Source organism: Salmo trutta, chromosome 14, assembly GCF_901001165.1.
Source record: "Salmo trutta chromosome 14, fSalTru1.1, whole genome shotgun sequence".
Taxonomy (NCBI): Eukaryota; Metazoa; Chordata; class Actinopteri; order Salmoniformes; family Salmonidae; genus Salmo; species Salmo trutta.
The window spans coordinates 17,443,908-17,467,119 of NC_042970.1; the positions used below are offsets into that span (position 1 = coordinate 17,443,908).

A 23,212-nucleotide genomic window follows, 5' to 3' on the forward strand; every position below is an offset into this window, starting at 1 on the left:
GTGGGAATCAAACCCACAACCCTGGCGTTGCAAACACCATGCTCCACCAACTGAGCCACACGGGAATAAACTAAACCATCTAGTGTTCAGCGAAATAACAACACAATGTCAAATACAGGTAGCCATAATTAACATCCTAACGGTCTGTATGTAGCCAAACGTAGCTGCTGCTCATTCCGTTGCTCATTGCTCATTCGAAAATGGCTAAATGGTAAAACAAATAAGGCCATAGTGACACATACCAGTATTACAGCTGTATCTGTCGACGACACAAGTTGTTCTGCTTCCACGAGCACATCCAATGCTAGCATCAGTAATTCTACATTTGTTGTCAGCCCAGCTAGGATGGACACTGACAGTTGTGAATCTGATGCAGCTGAAGAGCTACTGCCACCTTAGCACCGAACAAAATACAAATATGATGAGAACTACATTGATTTGGGGTTCACTTATATTGGGAGTAGTGCCTTTCCTCAGCCAGTGTGTTATATGTGCAAAAGTACTATCTCACAACTCAATGAAACCTTCACTCTTGAGCAGCCATTTAGAAACAAAACATGCCAATTTGAAAAATAAGCCACGGGAGTTTTTTGAGCGAGAATTAAGACGACTTTCGAGTAGTCAGACATGTATAAAAGCAACAGATACCATTAATAATAAGGGGCTAGAAGGGTCTTATATGGTGATCTACTGAGTGGCTAGGACAGGCAAGCCCCATGCTATTGTGGAGGACTTAATTCTTCCTGCTGCCGCGGATATGGCTGGGACAATGCCGGGGGAAAAGGCCAAAAAAACTATACAGACAAAGACTTCATCAAACAACACTGTTTCACAACGCATCAGTGACATGGAAGGAGATGTTTTGAAACAATTACAGCTTTGCATATGTAACCGGTGTGAAATGGCTAGCTAGTTAGCGGGGTGTGCACTAATAGCGTTTCAATCGGTGACGTCACTCGCTCTGAGACCTTGAAGTAGTTATTCCCCTTGCTCTGCAAGGGCCGCGGCTTTTGTGGAGCAATGGGTAACAATGCTTCGTGGGAGGCAGTTGTTGATGTGTGCAGAGGGTCCCTGTTTCGAGGCGAGGAGAGGGGCGGAAGCTATACTATTACATTGCTGCTGTTGACCCGGATCACTGGTTGCTGCGGAAAAGCAGGAGGTCAAAAGGGGGGTGAGTGTAACCGGTGTGAAATGGCTAGCTAGTTAGCGGGGTGCGTGCTAATAGTGTTTCAATCGGTGACGTCACTCACTCTCAGACCTTGAAGTAGTTGTTCCCCTTGCTCTGCAAGGGCCACAGCTTTTGTGTAGTGATGGGCGTCCCATGTCTGGAATACACTGCCATCAGACACACACAACTGCACCACATATCACACTTTCACAAAATGCATGAAGACAAGGCTAAAGGTCAATCAGATTTGTGAACATAATCACTAGCTGTGTATTGCCACTTTCCATGTTGTCTGTTGTCTGTAGCTTGTGAGGTGTGGAAACACTTTGTTGTTTTTATGGATTTTGTCTTGTTGCTTTTTGTTCTATGTTGCTCTGTCTGTATGCTACATCTGGCTTGTCCTATGTTGCTCTGTCTGTATGCTATGTCTTGCTTGTCCTATGTTACTCTGCGTGTGCTCACTGTTCAATGATTGTCTATATTGTAATTGTTTTTAATAACCTGCCCAGGGACTGCGGTTGAAAATTAGCCGGCTGGCTAAAACCGGCACTTTTACTGAAACGTTGATTAATGTGCACTGTCCCTGTAAAAATAAAATAAACTCAAACGGTGGCTGTTGTCGATGTATGCAGAGGGTCCCTGGTTCGAGCCCAGGTTGGGGCGAGGAGAGGGACGGAAGCTATACTGTTACACATACAAGCCAGTGAATTCTATGAGTTACAGACTTGGCGGGCCTGGCACAGCTCCTGGTATATGTCCTATAGTTTATGGGGAGTCAATTAAGGAAGAAATCCTCTTGTGCAAACCACTGGAAACCAGGACAACAGGAGAGGATATTTTTAAAGTACTGGACAGCTTTGTGACATCAAATGGACTTTGGTGGTCAAGATGTGTTGGTATCTGTACTGATGGCGTAAAAGCCATGACAGAGAGACATAGTGGAGTGGTAACGTGTGCGCAAGCAGTTGCTCCTGATGCCACTTGGGCACACTGCAGCATCCACCAAGAGGCTCTTGCTGCCAACGGAATGCCTGACAGCTTGAAAGACGTTTTGGACACTACAGTGAAAATGGTTAACTTTGACAAAGCAAGGCCTTGAACTCTCGTGTATTTTCTGCACTGCAAATGATGTGGGCAGTGACCATGTAATGCTTTTACAACATACAGAAGTGCGCTGGTTATCAAGGGGCAAAGTAGTGACCCGTTTTTTTTAATTGAGAGACGAGCTTAAAGTTTTCTTTACTGACCATCATTTTCACTTCTCTGACTGCTTGCATGATGACGAGTTTCTCACACGACTGGCCTATCTGAGTGATGTTTTTTCTCGCCTGAATGATCTGAATCTAGGATTACAGGGACTCTCCGCAACTATATTCAATGTGCGGGACAAAATTGAGGCTATGATTAAGAAGTTGGAGCTCTTCTCTGTCTGCATTAAAATGACAACACACAGGTCTTTCCATATTGTATGATTTTTTGTGTGAAAATGAATTCAAGCTTACGGACAATGTCAAATGTGATATAGCAAAGCACCTGAATGAGTTGGGTGCGCAATTACGCAGATACTTTCCCGAAATGGACGACACAAACAACTGGATTCGTTATCCCTTTCATGCCCTGCCTCCAGTCCACTTACCGATATCTGAACAAGAGAGCCTCATCGAAATTGCAACAAGCGGTTCTGTAAAAATGTTATTTAATCAGAAGCCACTGCCAGATTTCTGGATTGGGCTGCGCTCAGAGTATCCTGCCTTGGCAAATCACACTGTTAAGACACTGACACCCTTTGCAACCACGTATCTATGTGAGAGTGGATTCTCGGCCCTCACTAGCATGAAAACTAAATACAGGCACAGACTGTGTGTGGAAAATGATTTAAGACTGAGACTCTCCCCAATACAACCCAACATTGCAGAGTTATGTGCATCCTTTCAAGCACACCTTCTCATTAACCTGTGGTGAGTTATTCACAATTTTCAATGAACAAATAAGGTTTTATATGTAAGATGGTTAAATAAAGAGCAAAAGTATTGATTATTATAATATTATTATTTGTGCCCTGGTTCTATAAGAGCTCTTTGTCACTTCCCACGAGCCGGGTTGTGACAAAAACTCACACTCATTCTTATGTTTAATAAATGTATCGTATAGTGTGTGTGTGGAGGCTTACAATGATGGAAACAAAGAACATTTGAGAGTGCGCTAACCCTGTTGCTAGATGGGGTACACAGCTGGAGGTTGAATGTTTGAAGGGGTACGGGACTATAACAAGTTTCGGAACCACTGATCTAGTAGAATTTGATGCACACTTTTCCACAATGCATTGGAAGAGGTGGGCTGCGAATGATAGGCCCTAGTTATCTTCAAGTAGCCAACAACAAAACTACACTACTTAATTGGAAAGATGCCCGAAGCTTCTGCGGTGGTGTGGGAATGTAGGATAACATGGCGATGACGGAGATGGCAGCATCGGGACTAGCTCTTAGGAAACTTTGCAGTATTTCGTTTTTTATGTACTATTTTTTTACATTATTAGCTCAGGAAATGTTTTGTGTCATTACATACAGCCGGGAAGGACTCTTGGATATTATAGCTGCGGTAACTCACCAGAACTACCAGCATTACGACCAGGAAAATGACTTCCCTGGAGGAGATCCTTTGTTCACTCTTCCCAGAGCAATTACATTTATTCCAGAGGCCGACCCAAAACATCGCCGGTGAAGGAGAGGCAATCGAGGAGGCCTATTGGTTAGACTTAGGAGGCGAGCATACCACCCACCGCTCTGAGCATATTACTTGCTAATGTTCAGTCTTTGGATAACAAAGTTGATGAGCTTAGAGCAAGGATTTCTTTCCAGAGAGACATCGGGGCCAGGAACAAACTTTATTTCACGGAAACATGGCTCTCTCGAGATACTCTGTCAGAGTCGGTAAATCCAGCAGAATTCTCAGTACATCGCACAGACAAGAATAAATATCTCTCCGGGAAGCAGAAGGACGGAGGGGTGTGTTTCATGTTTAACGACTCATGGTGTAATTCTAGGAACATACAGAAAGTTATTTTGTCCTTTTGTTCACCCGACCTAGAATACCTCACAATCAAATGCCGACCATATTATCTCCCAAGAGAATTCTCCTCCATCATTGCCACAGCCGTTTACATCCCCCCTCAAGCCGATACTACGACGGTCCTCAAAGAACTTCACTGGACTTCATGCAAACTGGAAACCAAATATCCTGAGGCTGCATTTATTGTAGCTGGAGATTTTAACAAAGCAAATTTGAGGACTAGGCTGCCGAAGTTCTATCAACATATCAATATCGAGGCCCTTCCCTGCCCTCCTTTCGGTAAATCTGACCACGACTCCATCTTGCTCCTCCCATCCTACAGGAAAAAACTCAAACAGGAAGTACCCGTGCTAAAAACTACTCAATGCAGGTCTGACCAATCGGAATCCACGCTATAGGAATGTTTTGTTCACGTGGACTGGGATATGTTCTGGGTAGCCTGTGAAAATAATCTACACTCATACACAGATATGGTGACTGAGTTTATAAGGAAGTGTATTGGAGATGTAGTACCCATTGTTACTATTAAAACCTACCCTAACCAGAAACCGTGGATAGATGGTAGCATTCGCGCGACACTGAAAGCGCCAACCACCGCATTTAACCATGGCAAGGTAACTGGGAATATGGCAGAATATAAACAGTGTAGTTACTCACTCCGCAAAGGAATCAAACAAGCTAAACTTCAGTATAGAGAGATAACGTGGGGTCGCAAATCAACGGCTCAGACATGAAACATATGTGGCAGGGACTATAGACAATCACGGATTACAAAAGCAAACCAGCCACGTCGCCGAGATCGACGTCTTGCTTCTGGACAGGCTAATCACATTCTTCGCATGCTTTGAGGATAACACAGTGCCACCGACATGGCCCGCTACCAAGGACTGTGGGCTCTGCTTGTCGTGGCCGACGTGAATAAAACATTTAAACGTGTTAACCCTCGCAAGGCTGCATGCCCAGACGCCATCACTAGCCGCATCCTCAGAGCATGTGTTTACGGGCATATTCAATCTCTCCCTATCCCAGTCTGCTGTCCACATATGCTTCTAGATGGCCACCATTTTTTCTGTACCCAAGAAGGCTTGGGTACAGAAAACTTAGCATTCACCTTTGTCATCATGAAATGCTTTGAGAGACTAGTCAAGGATCATATCACCTCTACCTTACCTGCCAACCTAGACCCACTTCAATTTGCTTACTGCCCCAATAGATTCGCAGACGATGCAATCGCCATAATACTGCAGACTGCCCTATCCCATCTGGACAAGAGGAATACCTATGTAAGAATGCTGTTCATTGACTATAGCTCAGCATTCAACACCATAGTACCCTACAAGTTCATCATTAAACTTGAGGCCCTGGGTCTGAACCCCACCCTGTGCAACTGGGTCCTAGAATTCCTGACGGGCCACCCCCAGGTGGTGAAGGTAGGAAACATCATCTCCACTGATCCTCAACACTGGGGCCCCAAAAGGGTGCATGCTCAGCTCCATCCTATACTCCCTGTTCACCCATGACTGCGTGGCCAAGCACGCCTCCAACTCAATCATCAAGTTTGCAGATTACACAACAGTAGTAGGCATAATTACCAACAATGACGAGACAGCCTACAGGGAGGATGTGAAGGCTCTGGGAGTGTGGTGCCTGGAAAACAATCTCTCACTCAACGTCAACAAAACAAAGGAGATGATCGTGGACTTCAGGAAACAGCAGAGGGTGCACCCCCCTATCTACATTGACGGGACTGCAGTGGAGAAGGTGGAAAGCTTCAAGTTCCTTGGCGTACACATCACCAACAAACTTAAATGGACCACCACCCAGACAATGTGGTGAAGAAGGCGCAAAAGAGACTCTTCAACCTCAGGAGGCTAAAGAAATTAGCTTGTCACCTAAAACCCTCACAAACGTTTACAGATGCACAACTGAAAGCATCCTGTCGGGCAGTATCACTGCCTGGTATGGCAACTGCACCGCCCGCAAGGCTCTCCAGAGGGTGGTGTGGTCTGCCCAATGAATTACCGGTGTCAAACTACTAGCGCTCCAGGACACCTACCGCACCCAATGTCACAGAAAGGTAAAAAAGATCTCATCCAGAAGGCGAGGTCAGTACAGGTGCATCAAAGCTGGGACTGAGAGACCAAAAAACAGCTTCTATCTCAAGGCCATCAGACTATTAAACAGCCATCACTAGCAAATTAGAGGCTGCTGCCTGTAGGCATAGACTAGAAATCACTGGCCACTTTAAGGAATGGAACACTAGTCACTTTAATAATGTTTACATATCTGGCATTACTGTTCTCCTATGTATAAACTGTATTATATACTATTCCACGGTATCTTAGTCACTTAATAATGTTTACATATCTGGCATTACTCATCTCATATGTATATATTGTATTCTTTACTATTCTAAGGTATCTTAGTCACTTAATGATGTTTACATATCTGGCATTACTCATCTCATATGAATATACTGTATTCTATACTATTCCACTGTATCTTAGTCCGTTCTGCTCTGACCTCGCTCGTCCATATATATGTATATAGTCTTAATTCATTACTACTTAGATTTGTGTGTATTGGGTATATATTGTGTCATTTGTTCGATATTACTAGTTAGATATTACTGCACTGTCGGAGCTAGAAGCACAAGCATTTCGCTACACCGTGCTATAACATCTGCTAATCATGTGTACGTGACCAATCAAATTTGATTTGATTTAGGCTAAGTTTTTTTTTTTCTCCTTACAATGATCACGAGTATTGCATAGTAGGCTAAATCTTTGAAAACAGTCTTTACATTTTTTTTTACCTGTTTTCTCACTGAAAAGTTTCTTGTCCTCTTGGCCTTTATCAGAGCTTTTAAACTAAATAATAAACCATCTTTTGATATCTGAATGTGTTGGTACCAGGATTTGGGATGTGGCTGCGTTATTGATGTCATGTTAATCAGGCCTTTTGATTTGAACGGATTGTTTTAGTTTTGTAGGCTAGACTACCTACTCAATTATTTAATGTATGGATCAAGCCCTAGCAGTCATTCTGATCTCATTCCCAATGATCAGTGCTTTAGTTTATTATGAATTTGCGATGCACCCTGACTGTCAAAGTTTTTCTGCGTAATAACCTTTTGATTTGAACATTTGAAACGTTTTGGTGTGTGTACTAGGCTATTTGTTTTAATTTATATATGAGTCACAGTACTTTGGTTTCACTAATAACTATGTTGAAATGGAACCAAATTATCTGTTTTTGTCTTCAGGCCTTTTTAAATAGGATTGATGGGCTATATGGTCTACTACGGTATAGGTCGAATGTGATAGTCTGCCTATAACCAGCCTGAGTAGACCTCTAAAAATCCACCTGCACTTGGCCATGCTTCACGCTACTGCATTGCGGCCGTGACATACTGCATACTTTTTACTAAACAGTACGGGCTAAATAGTATGCGACGATGAGTAAATAGTATGCAGTTTAAGTATGTAGTATGCTAGTATGGGTATTCAGACACGACCACTCTCTTTGAGCCTCTGTCTTCACAGTACGTGTGAACCATACAGTACATAACCAGATCCACACTTTGCATTTCCCAAAATAGGAAATATAATGTTCGATACTATATTTTGAGTGGAATTTATGTTTTTATCCTTCATGAATCCATAATTCCAATGAGATTTCAATAAAAAGAATAAAAAAATGTTTGTGTCCAGCAGTCAGTGGTCTACATCAGAATAAAATATTAAAATAAAATATAATTCACCAAACATAAAATGATCTATCTACGAAAACAGAACAGGGGGAAATGCTATTGGTGGGAGACTGTGTTTTGAGTGTACAAAACATTAGGAACACCAGGCAACTCAGAATGGCGCCGGAGGGAATGGCGACCGTTTTACAGTCTCCTGACCAATTGTGCCATTTTGTGTATTTGTTTTACACTGATCTTAACTTTTTTTGTATATAATGTTTACACCATCATTTTCTATGACCGAAAAGAGCTTCTGGACATCAGGACAGCTATCACTAACCTCGATTTGGATGAGGACTTCGACTTCAATGAGTCGGAGGCGAAAGACATATTGATTATGCCGGACCAGGCCCTGATCCCTGACACTCGTAGAAGGCGAAGATGGCGCTATAGAGGCCTCTACCCCCTGTTCTATTGTCGAATGTGCAATCACTGGAAAATAAACTGGACCATCCTATCAATGGGACATTAAGAACTGGAATATACTATGCTTCTCGGTTTCATGGTTGAACAAGGACATGGGGTATATAACAAAGTATTGAGATAAACTATTGTTATTGACCAAACACTTATTTTTCACCATAATTTGCAAATAAATTCATTAAAAATCCTACAATGTGATTTTCAGAATTTTTTTTCTCATTTTGTCTGTCATAGTTGACGTGTACCTATGATGAAAATTACAGGCCTCTCATCTTTTTAAGTGGGAGAACTTGCACAATTGGTGGCTGACTAAATACTTTTTTGCCCCACTGTATGTATGCCATTCAGAGTGCGAATGGGCAAGAAAAAAGATTTAAGTGCATTTGAACTGGGTATGGTAGTAGGTGCCAGGCGCGACCAGTTTGAGTGTGTCAAGAACTGCAACGCTGCTGTATTTTTCACACTCAAGAACAGTTTCCCGTGTGTATCAGGAATGGTCTACCACCCAATGGACATCCAGCCAACTTAACTCAACTGTGGGAAGCATTGGAGTCAACATGGGCCAGCATCACTGTGGAACGCCTTCTCGAATTGAGGCTAATGGCAAAAAGGGGGTGCAACTCATTATTAGGAAGGTGTTCCTAATGTTTTGTGCACTCAGTGTATACTCACCGATAAAGGGGAGATGGGCTTCCCTGGGCCTCACAGCTGAACACCACGTCTCTGTTGTTTTCCTGGGAGTCAACAGGAAACACAATGCTGCCAGGCTGCTTGGTGAACACTGGGCTCTGCAGGACATTGCTCTCTATAGGGGACACACAGACAGGACAAAACAACACTCAGCTTACACGCAGACTCAGACATCAAACCTGCTTGAAAAACAGGCAATTAGTCAGAGGCAGCAAACAGGCCAACCCTGGTAAAACCATTAGAGGGCGAAACCCCAAGCAGACAAAACATATAAATTAATTCTGCCTGTCACAGTACCATGGCACAGAAAAGAGTTATTGGAGGTGAGACGTGTCTTCAAAAGCTATTTAGGCAGTAATAGGATATCTCCTGATTTATACCTAACAACAGTCGGGGACGCATTTTCATTTGCCTTTTGTCAACTTGAGTCCTATTTTCCAAGAGTGCTATTGGAGTAGTTGTGTCCCTGTTGACGTTTAAGCATTTTGTTGTGCAGTTAGCCTTCCTTGGCTGTGGTTTGTATTCTTTCACTAAAATGACACACAGAATGGAAATCTCCATTACTCCATGGGCAGCTGGGAATCCAATGGGCTATCTGTGCATGACTTCACAAAAGCCTTTAGTGTCATTAAGCCATGGGATAAAGAATAAGTGACAGCATTTGCAATCATTCTTACCTTTGGCCTAGAATGGCTGCGTTTACACAGGCAGCCCAATTCTGATCTCTTTTACACAAATTGGTTGTTTGACCAATCACATTTCACATCAGATCTTTTTCAGAGCTGATCTGATTGGTCAAAAGACCAATGAGTGAAGAAAACAATCTGAATTGGGCTGCCTGTCTAAACGTAGCCAATGTGATTAGATGTGATTCAAGGGTTATACACCACATTACCCTTCCAATCTCCAGCCATTTTCACTATAGGCTGCAGTAGCAGCAGACATACTGTAACCAGATCCATCAAGACATGACTGTGGACTGTCTGTGGAGTCATTTTGAAACAAACAAACAAAAGCAGAATGTATTTAACACCTGCCTGTGGCTAACCTGGCTAAAATATACTAATGGCTGATTCCTGAATTGTTTAAAACATCAAAGGTCAGTGTTCTTATTGGTGTGCGGCAGGGGTGTATATTGCCTGTACAATGGAGAACCAGGCCACTTATTTTGTGTCCGGAATAGAAAAGCTTTTTAGCAGCAGGACGTATAGATGCTACATTGTGTAGTACATAACAAAGCCACTCAAAACACGACAATTTGCATTATTCAATGCAATGTTTAAATAAACAATAACAGCCAAAATACCTTATGGGGGAATTATTTCCTGTGTTTGTGACCACAGCTTTTGTGCTACCCTCCCAAATTGCACAATGTGTTAAATGACATGCTTCAGATTTCCTGTCAGCAGTCATTCAGAATTTTTTTGGGGAAAGATTAACTCTGTTTTCCCTAGAACTTTGCATTGAAAATGAACCCATTATTTTGTTGTTTGTGTTTGGGATCTTCTCTAAGGTACCTCCCCTGAGGAAAAACTGAAAAACATGCTGATAAGGTAATGTGACAAAATGCATTTCAAAACAAAAACCCTAATTACAATACAGTTCCCCCTACAAACCTAAAATATTTTCTTCCTGTTTTCTAACTATGCCTGTTGTAAAAACGATTTGGCAAAATAATGTATGTAAATTCAACGACTGAAGATAGCTTGCAGTAAGTTGCGTCAAGTCTAAACTCATATCACCTCTGCAACAGATTTGACAGTCAGAACGGGGTATGGTTCTGTAGTAGGTGCCAGGTGCAACAGTTTGTGTCAAGAACAGTTTCCCATGTTTATCAAGAATGGTCCACCACCCAAACGACATCCAGCCAACTTGACACAACTGTGGGAAGCATTGGAGTCAACACGGGCCAGCATCCATGTGGAACGCTTTCCACACCTTGTGGAGTCCATGCACTGATGAATTGAGGCTGTTCTGAGGGCAAAAGGGGGTGGGTGGTACAACTCAATAGTATACAACCAATAGTATCCAAAAGCCAGACTATGGTTTGCAACTGCACATGGAGACAAAAATTTTACTTTTCTGGTCTGATGAAACAAAAATAGAACTGGTTGGCTGTAATGACCATCGTTATGTTTGGAGGAAACAGGGGGAGGCCTCCAAACCAAAGAACACGATCCCAACCGTGAAGCACGGGGGTATAGCATCATGTTGTGGGGGTGCTTTACTGCAGGAGGGACTGGTGCACTTCACAAAATAGATGGCATCATGAGGCAGGAATATTATGTGGATATATTGAAGCAACATCTCAAGACATCAGTCAGGAAGTTAAGCTTGGTCGCAAATGGGTCTTCCAAATGGACAATGACCCCAAGCATACTTCCAAAGTTGTGGCAAAATGGCTTAAGGACAACAAAGTCAAGGTATTGGAGTGGCCATCACAAAGCCCTGACCTCAATCTTGTAGAAAAGTTGTGGGCAGAACTGAAAAAGTGTGTGCGAGCAAGGAGGCCTACAAACCTGACTCAGTTACACCAGCTCTGTCAGGAGGAATGGGCCAAAATTCACCCAACTTATTGTGGGAAACTTGTGGAAGGCTACCCAAAATGATTGACCCAAGCTAAACAACTTAAAGGCAATGCTACCAAATACTAATTAAGTGTATGTAAACATCTGACCCACTGGGAATGTGATGAAAGAAATAAAAGCTGAAATAAATCATTCTCTCTACTATTATTCTGACATTTCACATTCTTAAAATAAAGTGGTGATCCTAACTGACCTAAAACATGGAATTTTTACTAGGATTAAACGTCAGGAATTGTGAAAAACTGAGTTTAAATGTATTTGGCTAAGGTGTATGTAAACTTCTGACTTCAAATGTATATATATTTCCCAGCACAAGATTATAGCTTTATAGCACAATTCATCTGCATGATATGTGGCAGAGGAAACTTGTCAGGTGAAAGCACCTGGGTATACTGCCGCTGGGTGCTACAGCGCTCTGAATTCCCACCAGGCTCAAATTGGTGACTGCATTTATTATTGTGATATTCATACATGCTTCCCCATTTCTCATGCAAAATGCAGGTTATAAGAGAGAGATAGGGTTTTCATACCTTTTCATCTAATTTTAATGTGGTCATAATCAGGTTCCTTAACACAATTCCCATTGAGAGAATAAGGTTTGAAGTTTATAGATAATAAAAAAATATTATTTATCCAGGTTACTCTCATCCAGGTTAGACAGCAGCAGCATTATTTTTTAATGGAGAATACATTGGAGAGTGGACATGTCTAGACAGAGGTCATAAACCCTATTCCAAAAAGATAAATTAATCACATTTTAATTTTGTGTGATTACTGTTGCCATCTGCAATAAGACCAAGCCAATTTGATTATAGGATGACCTTGATAATCACCCACTGATTATAGGATGACCTTGATGGACTTTAAATGAATATTAACTTTTATCCTCAGAATGTTTATTTTTTTCATCTGGAAAGAAAATTATCAAACTAATTTGTTCCTGATTCAATGAATAATATGACTGAATTCAACAGACCCCACTGAAAAGAGGATTTTATTAATCAAATAAATACGTTAATTTTTCAGTAATTGATTTCTAGTGTCTCTCGAGATTCCCCTTAACTTACTGTAGACACAATGGCAAGACAAACTGAACATGGATAGTCAAAACATTTTGAAACCAGTGAGAGCTGTTAAACAGAATGAAAATGCTCTGTGAAGGGCTTGGCTGCTTCCAGACTGCTGTCTGTTCTCACTCTGTAAATAATGTTCAGTATGAAAATGATGTGTGTGTGTCTGTGTGAGTGTGTGTGTGTGTGTGGCGTCAATATGCATGTGTGTGTGTTTGTGTGTGTCCGTGTACAAGTGTGTGACTAGCACATCAAGATGCCTTATTTTTATCTATAGCCGCATGAATTGATGCATATTGCATATCATTGAGTGTTAAACCACTGTGTTTGTGCAAAGCAGGATGCAAATAAATTCATGACTCATTTCACAACCCTTCAACAGGTATGTGAAGACTGGTTGATTATCTTACAAGAACGTAGGCTTATGTGGTATTTGAATGGGTTTATACAGTGCATTCGGAAAGTATTCAGAACACTTGCCATTTACACATTTTGTTACGTTACAGCCTTATTCTAAAATGGATTAAATAAAAGTTTTTCCCCATCAATCTATACACAATACTCCATAGCAACAAACCACCCTAAGCACACAGCCAAGACAATGCAGGAGTGGCTTCGGAACAAAATCTCTGAATGTCCAGCCAGAGCCTGGACTTTAACCCGATCGAACATCTCTGGAGAGACCTGAAAATGTCTGTGCAGAGACGCTCCCCATCCAGCCTGACAGAGCTTGAGAGGATCTGCAGAGAAGAATGGTAGAAACTCCCCAAATACAGGTGTGTCAAGCTTGTAGCGTCATACACAATAAGAATTGAGGCTGTAATCGCTGCCAAAGGTGCTTCATCAAAGTACTGAGTCAAGGGTTTGAATACTTAAAAAAAAAAAAAGACATTTACAGAAATGTCTAAAAACGTATTTTTGTTTTGTCATTATGGGGTACTGTGTGTAGATTGGCGAGGAAAAAATATATCATACATTTTAGAATAAGGCTGTAACGTAAGAAAATGTGGAAAATTCAAGGGGTCTGAAAACTTTCTGAATGCACTGTATACATCACATGACTAAAAGTATGTGGACACCTGCTCATCGAACATCTCATTCCAAAATCCTGGCCATTAATATGGAGTTGGTCCCCCTTTTGCTGCTATAACAGCCTCCACTCTTCTGGGAAGGCTTTCCACTAGATGTTGGAACATTGCAGCGGCGACTTCAACTCTGCCACGAGCATTTGTGAGGTCGGTTAATGATGTTTTGGCGATTAGGCCTGGCTCCCAGTCGGAGTTCCAATCCATCCCAAGGGTGTTCAATGGGGTTGAGGTCAGGGCTCTGTGCAGGCCAGTCAAGTTCTTCCACACCGATCTTGACAAACCATTTATGTATGGAGCTCGCTTTGTGCACGGGGGGATTGTCATGCTGAAACACGGCTGCCACACAGTTGGAAGCACAGAATTGTCTTGAATGTAATTGTATGCTGTGGCAATAAGAATTCCCTTCACTGGAACTAAGGGGCCTAGCCCAAACCATGAAAACAGCCCCAGACCATTATTCCTCCACCACCAAACTGCATTGGTGCAGGTAGCGTTCTCCTGGCATCCGCCAAACCTAGATTTGTCTGTTGGACTGCCAGATGGTGAAGAGTGTGTAATCACTCCAAAGAACACATTTCCACTGCTCCAGAGTCCAATGGTGGCGAGGTTTACACCACTCTAGCAAATGCTTGGCATTGCGCACGGGGATCTTAGGCTTCTGTGCGAGTGCTCGGCCATGGAAACCCATTTCATGAAGCTCCTGGCGAACAGTTCTTGTGCTGATGTTGCTTCCAGAGGTTAGTTTGGAACTCGGTAGTGAATTGTTGCAACCGAGAACAGATGATTTTTACGTGCCACGTGCTTCAGCACTCGGCGGTCCCGCTCTGTGAGTTTGTGTGGCCTACCACTTTGCAGCTGAGCAGTTGTTGCTCCTAGACGTTTCCATCTCTATATATATATATATCTCTATATATATATATATATCTCTATATATCTATATCTATATATATATATATATATGTGTATATATATATATATAGTGTATCTAGTTGATGTGTGTGAATGTTTGTGTGTGCATCAGAATTCTTCTTTTCCATTATGTTTTCCATCTTACTGGAACAAACAATATAATTTCAGTAGAGGGTGTCTGTGATAAAGAATAAAAGAACAAACATCTTGTTTACTTTCCCCCGCTGCATTGCAGTTAAGCTGGCATAATTGGACTTGTTTTCTTTCCACTCATAGAGACAGAGTCCTTGCTGGTTAGACTAAAGTCACCAGGGATGTGACAGACACGTGTGTAATTTAGTCTCAAGTCCACAATACCTACTTCCCTTGATGGATGATGTAACAACAGCACAGATTGGATAATACATATTATATCATTAAGCTACTTTACAGGTTGGGGGGGGGAGGTCGACGACGCTGACAGAATGTTCGACCAACAGGCAATTGACTAAAATTTCAAGGTATTGACTACAGTACGTGCATAGAATTGCTGTTCTCATCTCTGCATATTCTATTTGCACATAGATGAGGTGGTGGATTTAACAGTGGACATACATTATTTAATTCAGTTAGTCACAGACAACGTTTACTAAGACACAACTGTATTATGCCAAGTATAGTTGCCACATCACCAGCCTGCACTTGCCTTGGCTTAATATAATATATTGGTCAACTTTGAACCAGCTTGCATCAGACAAAGTTCCACCATGGCAACTACTAGGCAGTCACGCAGGAGGAACAAACAAACCACCATGCATGAGTCACAGTGACTTGCTTACTCATAACAATGAGTAAGACACGAGGAATCCAAAGAAATTGTAAAAAGCAACCCACGGACCCCCCACAATAATCCCACCCTGACAACGAGTATATGCTATCAGTTATCTATGTCTGACAAGTACTATAGAGCTGTGGCTCGGAGTATTGTTTCTTCATCCAATGTAATGTATTCTCAGTGAATTTAGTGATGTTTATTCCCCTTGTTCATAGACATTTGTCATTGAAGTTGTTAGGTTTATGTCCCATCCTACATCCTGGTTCTGACCATTAGATGGTGGTGTTCGTACTATTAGCAGATTTTTTTAAAGAATCCCCCACCCTCAATTTTAAAGGGATACCTCACCCAAATTCTAAAACGTCCTTTACCTGTAAGCAGTTTATGGACAAGGTATGACAGAAACCCATGTGTTGGTTGTCTTTACCTGGCCACTGTTTCAAACACAAGTGGTTGGTGGCACCTTAATTGGGGTGACGGGCTCATGGTAATGGCTGGGGCGGAATGAGTGAAATGGTATTAAATACATCAAGCACATGGTTTTCAGGGGGGCAAGAGACCTAAGGTGGCAGAACAGAGTGCTTGGTTTGGTGTGTAGGGCTTGAGCATAGCCTTAAGGTAGTGAGGGGCAGTTCCTCTTGCTGTTCCATACAGTGGATGCTCCACTAAAAGTTTTGCAGTTATGCTGCAGGATTTAGAGGTAATTTGTGGTTTAGTACGGTACCCTGCGTCACTACTTCATTGCTCCAGACCAGCACAAGGGGGAGTTAGAGCTCTGATTATGCTTTTGGGTCCCAAGGAGGTACTGTGTCTCTGTAGTACTGCAGCCTACTCCCGGGCAGTCACATTATACAGTTCCTAAGTGGCATAGCAGTCTAAGACACTGCATCGCACTACAAGCTGTGTTGCTACAGATGCTGGTTCAATACTTGTGCCAGCCTCGCCTGGGAGACCCATAAGATGACTGTAGGTGTTTGGTTTCTCTCCCTCTAAAAACAGAAATAAATAACAAACTGGCTTAATTTACAAATTAGTAACAAAGTCTCACCCCATGTTCAAGAATGTGCTTTTTATTGCTAATTTTACATTATTTGAAAACAAAATAATCTCCAAAATATTGTTATTTTTTAAACAAAGCGATTATTATTATTATTAATTTAGAATTATATAAAAGCCTGTTGGACATTCTCACAGATATATTATTAACCCTGTTATTAGCAGGACAATATATATTGGTCATATTGATCATGGCTCCCGAGTGGCGCACAATGGGATTGCCTTGCAGTTCTCCAGCTGTATCCACTGAAATAGTGGTGGGCACGTGAGGTTCAAGGCACGAGGGCAGGGGGCACGGGATAGGCTGCAGAGTCGCACACAGAGGATGGACCTAAGCCCATGGGAAAGGGAGGAGGAGGAAGAGGGAATGGGGAGGGTATTTTAGAGTAACAGTATTTTAGAGTTTTGACGACGCCGTGGCTTGACGGCTAACTGTATAGCTTGCATTGATGGCAGAGCTCTGTACTCAGAATATTGAACAATGTGCTTTCTCCGTAAAGTTATTTTGAAATCTGACACAGCGGTTGCATTAACAGGTAGTATATCTATAATTCTTTAAATAATTGTTATATATTTTGTCAACGTTTATGATGAGTATTTCTGTAAATGAATGTGCACTTTCACCGGAAGTTTTGGAGGCAAATCATTTTCTGAACATCACTCGCCAATGTAAAATGCTGTTTTTGGATATAAATATGAACTTGATCGAACAAAACATACATGTATTGTGTAACATGATGTCCGAGGAGAGACATCTGATGAAGATCGTCAAAGGTTAGTGCTTCATTTTAGCTGGATTTTGGGTTTTTGTGACACATCTCCTTGCTAGGAAAATAGCTGTGTGGCTTTTCTTGTTTAGGTGGTGTCCTAACATAATCTAATGTTTTGCTTTCGCTGTAAAGCCTTTTTGACATCGGACAACGTGGTTGGATTCAGGAGAAGTGTATCTTTAAAATGGTGTAAAATAGTCGTATGTTTGAGAAATGGAAATTGTTCGATTTTTGATGTTTTGAATTTCGCACCCTGCTGTTCCATTGGCTGTTGGCTAAGGGTCCCGCTGGCAGAACGGGGTTCCGCTGGCGAAACGGGGTCCCGCTAGCGGAACGCCTAGAGGCAAGAAGTTTTAAGGGGCATTGCACTAATAATGGTGCTGACTAGGGAAACGTTCCCGCTGTTCTTAGTGCCAGTCTGTACGTTCAAACTAAAACAATGTAACTAATAATGGCATCTTTATGCTTTCGTTAATAAAATAATGATAAAAATACTCTTTCAAAATGCCAATGTTTATACAGTTATGGATCCATAACGAATTACTATGGGAATAAATATCACTGAATTACAGAAATATTGTAATAAAGTTATCTAATGAAGGTAAACAAATTGTTGCTAATTGGAAAATACTCTTTCAAACACACACGGTCACGTTCTACAGCGCCATTATGGCTATCAGCTCAGCATTTAACACCATAGTACCCTCCAAACTCGACAAAACAAAGGGGATGATCATAGACTTCAGGAAACAGCAGAGGGAGCACCCCCCATCAACATTGACGGGACAGTAGTGGAGAAGGTGGGAAGTTTAAGTTCCTCGGCTTACACATCACGGACAAACTGAAATGGTCCACCCACACAGACAGTGTGGTGAAGAAGCCGCAACAGCGCCTCTTCAACCTCAGAAAGCTGAAGAAATTTGGCTTGTCACCAAAAACACTCACAAGCTTTTACAGATGCACAATCGAGAGCATCCTGTCGGGCTGTATCACCACCTGGTACGGCAGCTACTCCTCCCATAACCGCAAGGCTCTCCATAGGGTAGTGAGGTCTGCACAACGCATCACCGGGGGCAAACTACCTGCCCTCCAGGACACCTTCACCACCCGATGTCACAGGCGGGCCAAAAAGATCATCAAGGACAACAACCACCCGAGCCACTGCCTGTTCACCCAGCTACCATCCAGAAGGTAAGGTCAGTACAGGTGCATCAAAGCTGGGATCGAGAGACTGAAAAACATCTTCTATCTCAAGGCCATTAGACTGTTAAACAGCCATCACTTATAGTGGGTGGCTGCTGCCAACATACTGACTCAAATCTCTAGCCACTTTAATAATTACAAATTGGATGTAATAAATGTATTACTAGTCACTTTAAACAATGCCACTTTATATAATGTTTACACCCCCTACATTACTCATCTCATATGTATATACTGTACTCTATACCATCTACTGCATCTTGCCTATGCCGTTTGGCCATCGCTCATCCATATATTTATATGTACATATTCTTATTCATTCCTTTACACTTGTGTGTATAAGGTAGTTGTTGTGAAATTGTTATTTTTTATTTATTTTTATTTCACCTTTATTTAACCAGGTAGGCCAGTTGAGAACAAGTTCTCATTTACAACTGCGATCTGGCCAAGATAAAGCAAAGCAGTGCAACATAAACAACAACACAGAGTTACACACAGAATAAAGAAACGTACAATCAATAACACAATAGAAAAAGTCTATATTGAGTGTGTGCAAATGGTGTGAGGAGGAAAGGCAATAAATAGGCTATAGTAGCGAAGCAATTACAATTTAGCCAATTAACACTGGAGTGATAGATGTGCAGATGATGATGTGCAAGTGGAAATACTGATGTGCAAAAGAGCAAAAAAGTAAATAAAAACAATATGGGGATGAGGTAGGAAGATTGGATGGGCTATTTACAGATGGGCTGTGTACAGCAGCAGCGATCAGTAAGCTGCTCAGATAGCTGATGCTTAAACTTAGTGAGGGAGATATAAATCTCCAACTTCAGCGATTTTTGCAATTCGTTCCAGTCATTGGCAGCAGAGAACTGGAAGGAAAGGCGGTCAAAGGAGGTGTTGGCTTTGGGGATGACCAGTAAGATATACCAGCTGGAGCGCGAGCTACGGGTTGGTGTTGTTATGGTGACCAGTGAGCTGAGATAAGGCGCAGCTTTACCTAGCAAAGACTTGTAGATGACCTGGAGCCAGTGGGTCTGGCGATGAATATGTAGCGAGGGCCAGCCGACGAGAGCATACCGGTCACAGTGGTGGGTGGTATATGGTGCTTTGGTGACAAAACGGATGGCACTGTGATAGACTGCATCCAGTTTGCTGAGTAGAGTGTTGGAGGCTATTTTGTAAATGACATCCCCAAAGTCGAGGATCGGTAGGATAGTCAGTTTTACGAGGGTATGTTTGGCAGTGTGATTGAAGGAGGCTTTGTTGCGAAATAGGAAGCCGATTCTATATTTAATTTTGGATTGGAGATGTTTAATATGAGTCTAGAAGGAGAGTTTACAGTCTAGCCAGAAACCTAGGTATTTGTAGTTGTCCACATACTCTAAGTCAGAAGCGTCCAGAGTGGTGATGCCAGTCGGGCGGGTGGGTGCAGGCAGCGATCGGTTGAAAAGCATGCATTTCGTTTTACTAGCATTTAAGAGCAGTTGGAGGCCACGGAAGGAGTGTTGTATGGCATTGAAGCTCGTTTGGAGGTTTGTTAGCACAGTGTCCAAAGAAGGACCAGATGTATACAGAATGGTGTCGTCTGCGAAGAGGTGGATCAGGGAATCACCCGCAGCAAGAGCGACATCGTTGATATATACAGAGAAGAGAGAGACTGCCAGAGGTTTGGACAACAGGCCCTCCGATTTGACACACTGAACTCTATCTGAGAAGTAGTTGGTGAACCAGGCGAGGCAGTCATTTGAGAAACCAAGGCTGTTGAGTCTACCGATAAGAATATGGTGATTGACAGAGTCAAAAGCCTTGGTCAGGTCGATGATGACGGCTGCACAGTACTGCTTCTACAACTGCATTGCTTGCTGTTTGGGGTTTTAGGCTGGGTTTCTGTACAGCACTTTGAGGTATCAGCTGATGTAAGAAGGGCTATATAAATACATTTGATTTGAGTTGATTTATATCAATGGCGGTTATGATATCGTTTAGTACCTTGAGGTGCACCCGTGACCAGCTCGGAAACCGGATTGCACAGCAGAGAAGGTACGGTGGGACTTGAAATGGTCAGTGATCTGTTTGTTAACTTGGCTTTTGAAGACTTTAGAAAGGCAGGGCAGGATGGATATAGGTCTGTAACAGTTTGGGTCTAGAGTGTCACCCCCTTTGAAGAGGGGGATGACCGCGGCAGCTTTCCAATCTTTAGGGATCTCGGACGATACGAGAGGTTGAACAGACTGGTAATAGGGGTTGAAACAATGGCGGCGGATCATTTTTGAAAGAGAGGGTCCAGATTGTCTAGCCCAGCTGATTTGTACGGGTCCAGGTTTTGCAGCTCTTTCAGAGCATCTTCTATCTGGATATGGGTGAAGGAGAAGCTGGGGAGGCTTGGGCTTGTTTTTGTGCTGGTCGAGGGCAGTCAGGTCTGGAGTGAACCAAGGGCTATATTTGTTCTTAGTTCTACATTTTTTGAAAGGGGCATGCTTATTTAAGATGGTGAGGAAATTACTTTTAAAGAACGACCAGGCATCCTCTACTGATGGAATGAGGTCAATATCCTTCCAGGATACCCGGGCCTGGTCGATTAGAAAGGCCTGCTCGCAGAAACATTTTAGGGAGCGTTTGACAGTGATGAGGGGTGGTCGTTTGACCGTGGACCCATAGCAGATGCAGGCAATGAGGCAGTGATCACTGAGATCATGATTGAAAACAGCAGAGGTGTATTTGGAGGGCAAGTTGGTCAGGATAATATCTATGAGGGTGCCCATGTTTACGGATTTAGAGTTGTACCTGGTGGGTTCCTTGATCATTTGTGTGAGATTGAGGGCATCTAGCTTAGATTGTAGGACTGCCGGGTGTTAAGCATATCCCAGTTTAGGTCACCTAACAGAACGAACTCTGAAGAAATTCACATATGGTGTCCAGGGCACAGCTGGGAGCTGAGGGGGGTCTATAACAGGCGGCAACAGTGAGAGACTTATTTCTGGAGAGATTATTTTTTTTATTTAGAAGCTCGAACTGTTTGGGCATAGACCTGGAAAGTATGACAGAACATTGCAGGCTATCTCTGCAGTAGATTGCAACTCCTCCCCCTTTGGCAGTTCTAATGTTGTAGTTGGGGATGGAAATCTCAGAATTTTTGGTGGCCTTCCTAAACTAGGATTCAGACACGGACAGGAGGGTTTTTCATTTTTTTCTTGGAATAGTAACACCATAATATTAATCAAATCAATCCCAAACTGTAAAAGTAATTGGAAAGGTAGATACAAATTATGTGACATTGTGGTTACAATAAAGAATGTAAACAAGATGCAAACAAGATGTTGTGTTTTTATTTACAGTAGCGATGGACAGCTGGTGGCATTTTGAAAACAGGTTTTCAAACACTTGTAGCCCGATTAGCAGGACAATATACCTTTACTAACACCTCTCTGTATTTTGATACTTTGTGGATGGGGGCTCTGGAGTGGATGGGGGCTCACCCGCAGTGCAAAATGCGTTGCTACAGATGCAGGTTCGATACCCATGCCGGCCGCCACCAGGAGACCCATGAGGCGGCTTTTGGTTTTAATTTAGAATCCTCCAGTCCTCTATATGTAATTATTGGCGGAGAGTCATGTCATATTTTTTTATTTACTGTAGGCCTACCGTAGGCGACATGAGTCTCACTAGTGTTGAGTAATGTGCTGTTAAAAGTGGTGTAGGTCTTATTTATTTAAAGAGCATATTGAAGTTAGAACTATTTTAGCACTGTTTCACGCTGCTCTGAGACAAGCATGGGGACTGGTCTTGATAAATTAATGAGATTTTTATTTTCACTGAATCTCCATTTGGTATTGGTTAGACTACAATTATACAATTAGGGTGTAGAAATGCTCCTAGCGTAAGCTTTATTTAAGTAGGCAAGTCAGTTAAGAACAAATTCTTATTTGCAAGGACAGCCTACTCCTTCCTCCTCGTCGGGGAATTGAACTCCAGTATTCCACGTGCTCGCACAACACAGGGATTCTTTCGCTAAATAGCCAAGTACTGTAGCCTACTCCCGACCATCACGTTGCACAGCGCCATATTTCCGTTTCATCCTAGCGGAAACCCAGAGGGTTTTTTGTTTTTCTTGGAATAGAAACACCATAATATTGATCAAATTAATTAAACAATATTTTTTTAATCAGTCCCATATACTATGTTCTTACAAAAAAAGGTTTTAAATTCTCTAGTACAGCCACTATTGAAGGCTATCAAATGCTTCTCAAAGATGCCCTCTGGTGGTCAAACTAGCACTAACTTGCATTAATGGTACCAGTGGTTGGCACTTAAATAACATGCCATAGAATTCTGCGGCACCACGCAACCTGTGCTGCAGTATGCTGCAACTTTTAAAGGACAAACCACTGTAGGAGCACTTGATTCAGCAGCCCTAGAGCCAGGAAGGCAAAGTGTTCCCATTTTGAACCATTTTTGGTGTCTGAAGGTAGAACTCGGCCTATCCGGCAGGCCCAGAGAGAAAATCAAATGCACCTACAGGCCTACCGCTGGCCAATCAGATAACTCAAATCCCTGTGTCAGCAGAGTTTCCTCCTTAATAGCTCACCCATCTACACACAATACCCCATAAT

At 42.3% G+C, this 23,212-nt stretch overlaps 1 protein-coding gene across 3 annotated transcripts in view; it reads right to left on the reverse strand.

Annotated features, from left to right (window-relative positions):
* Positions 1 to 23,212, reverse strand: part of LOC115207538 (contactin-4-like) — a 242,940-nt gene that overhangs the window by 139,436 nt on the left and 80,292 nt on the right. For all 3 annotated transcript variants that reach the window (XM_029774693.1, XM_029774694.1, XM_029774692.1), the window contains exon 3: positions 9,084 to 9,216. In XM_029774693.1, coding sequence (XP_029630553.1) covers positions 9,084 to 9,216 — 133 coding nt within the window. The remainder of the gene's footprint in view (positions 1 to 9,083; positions 9,217 to 23,212) is intronic.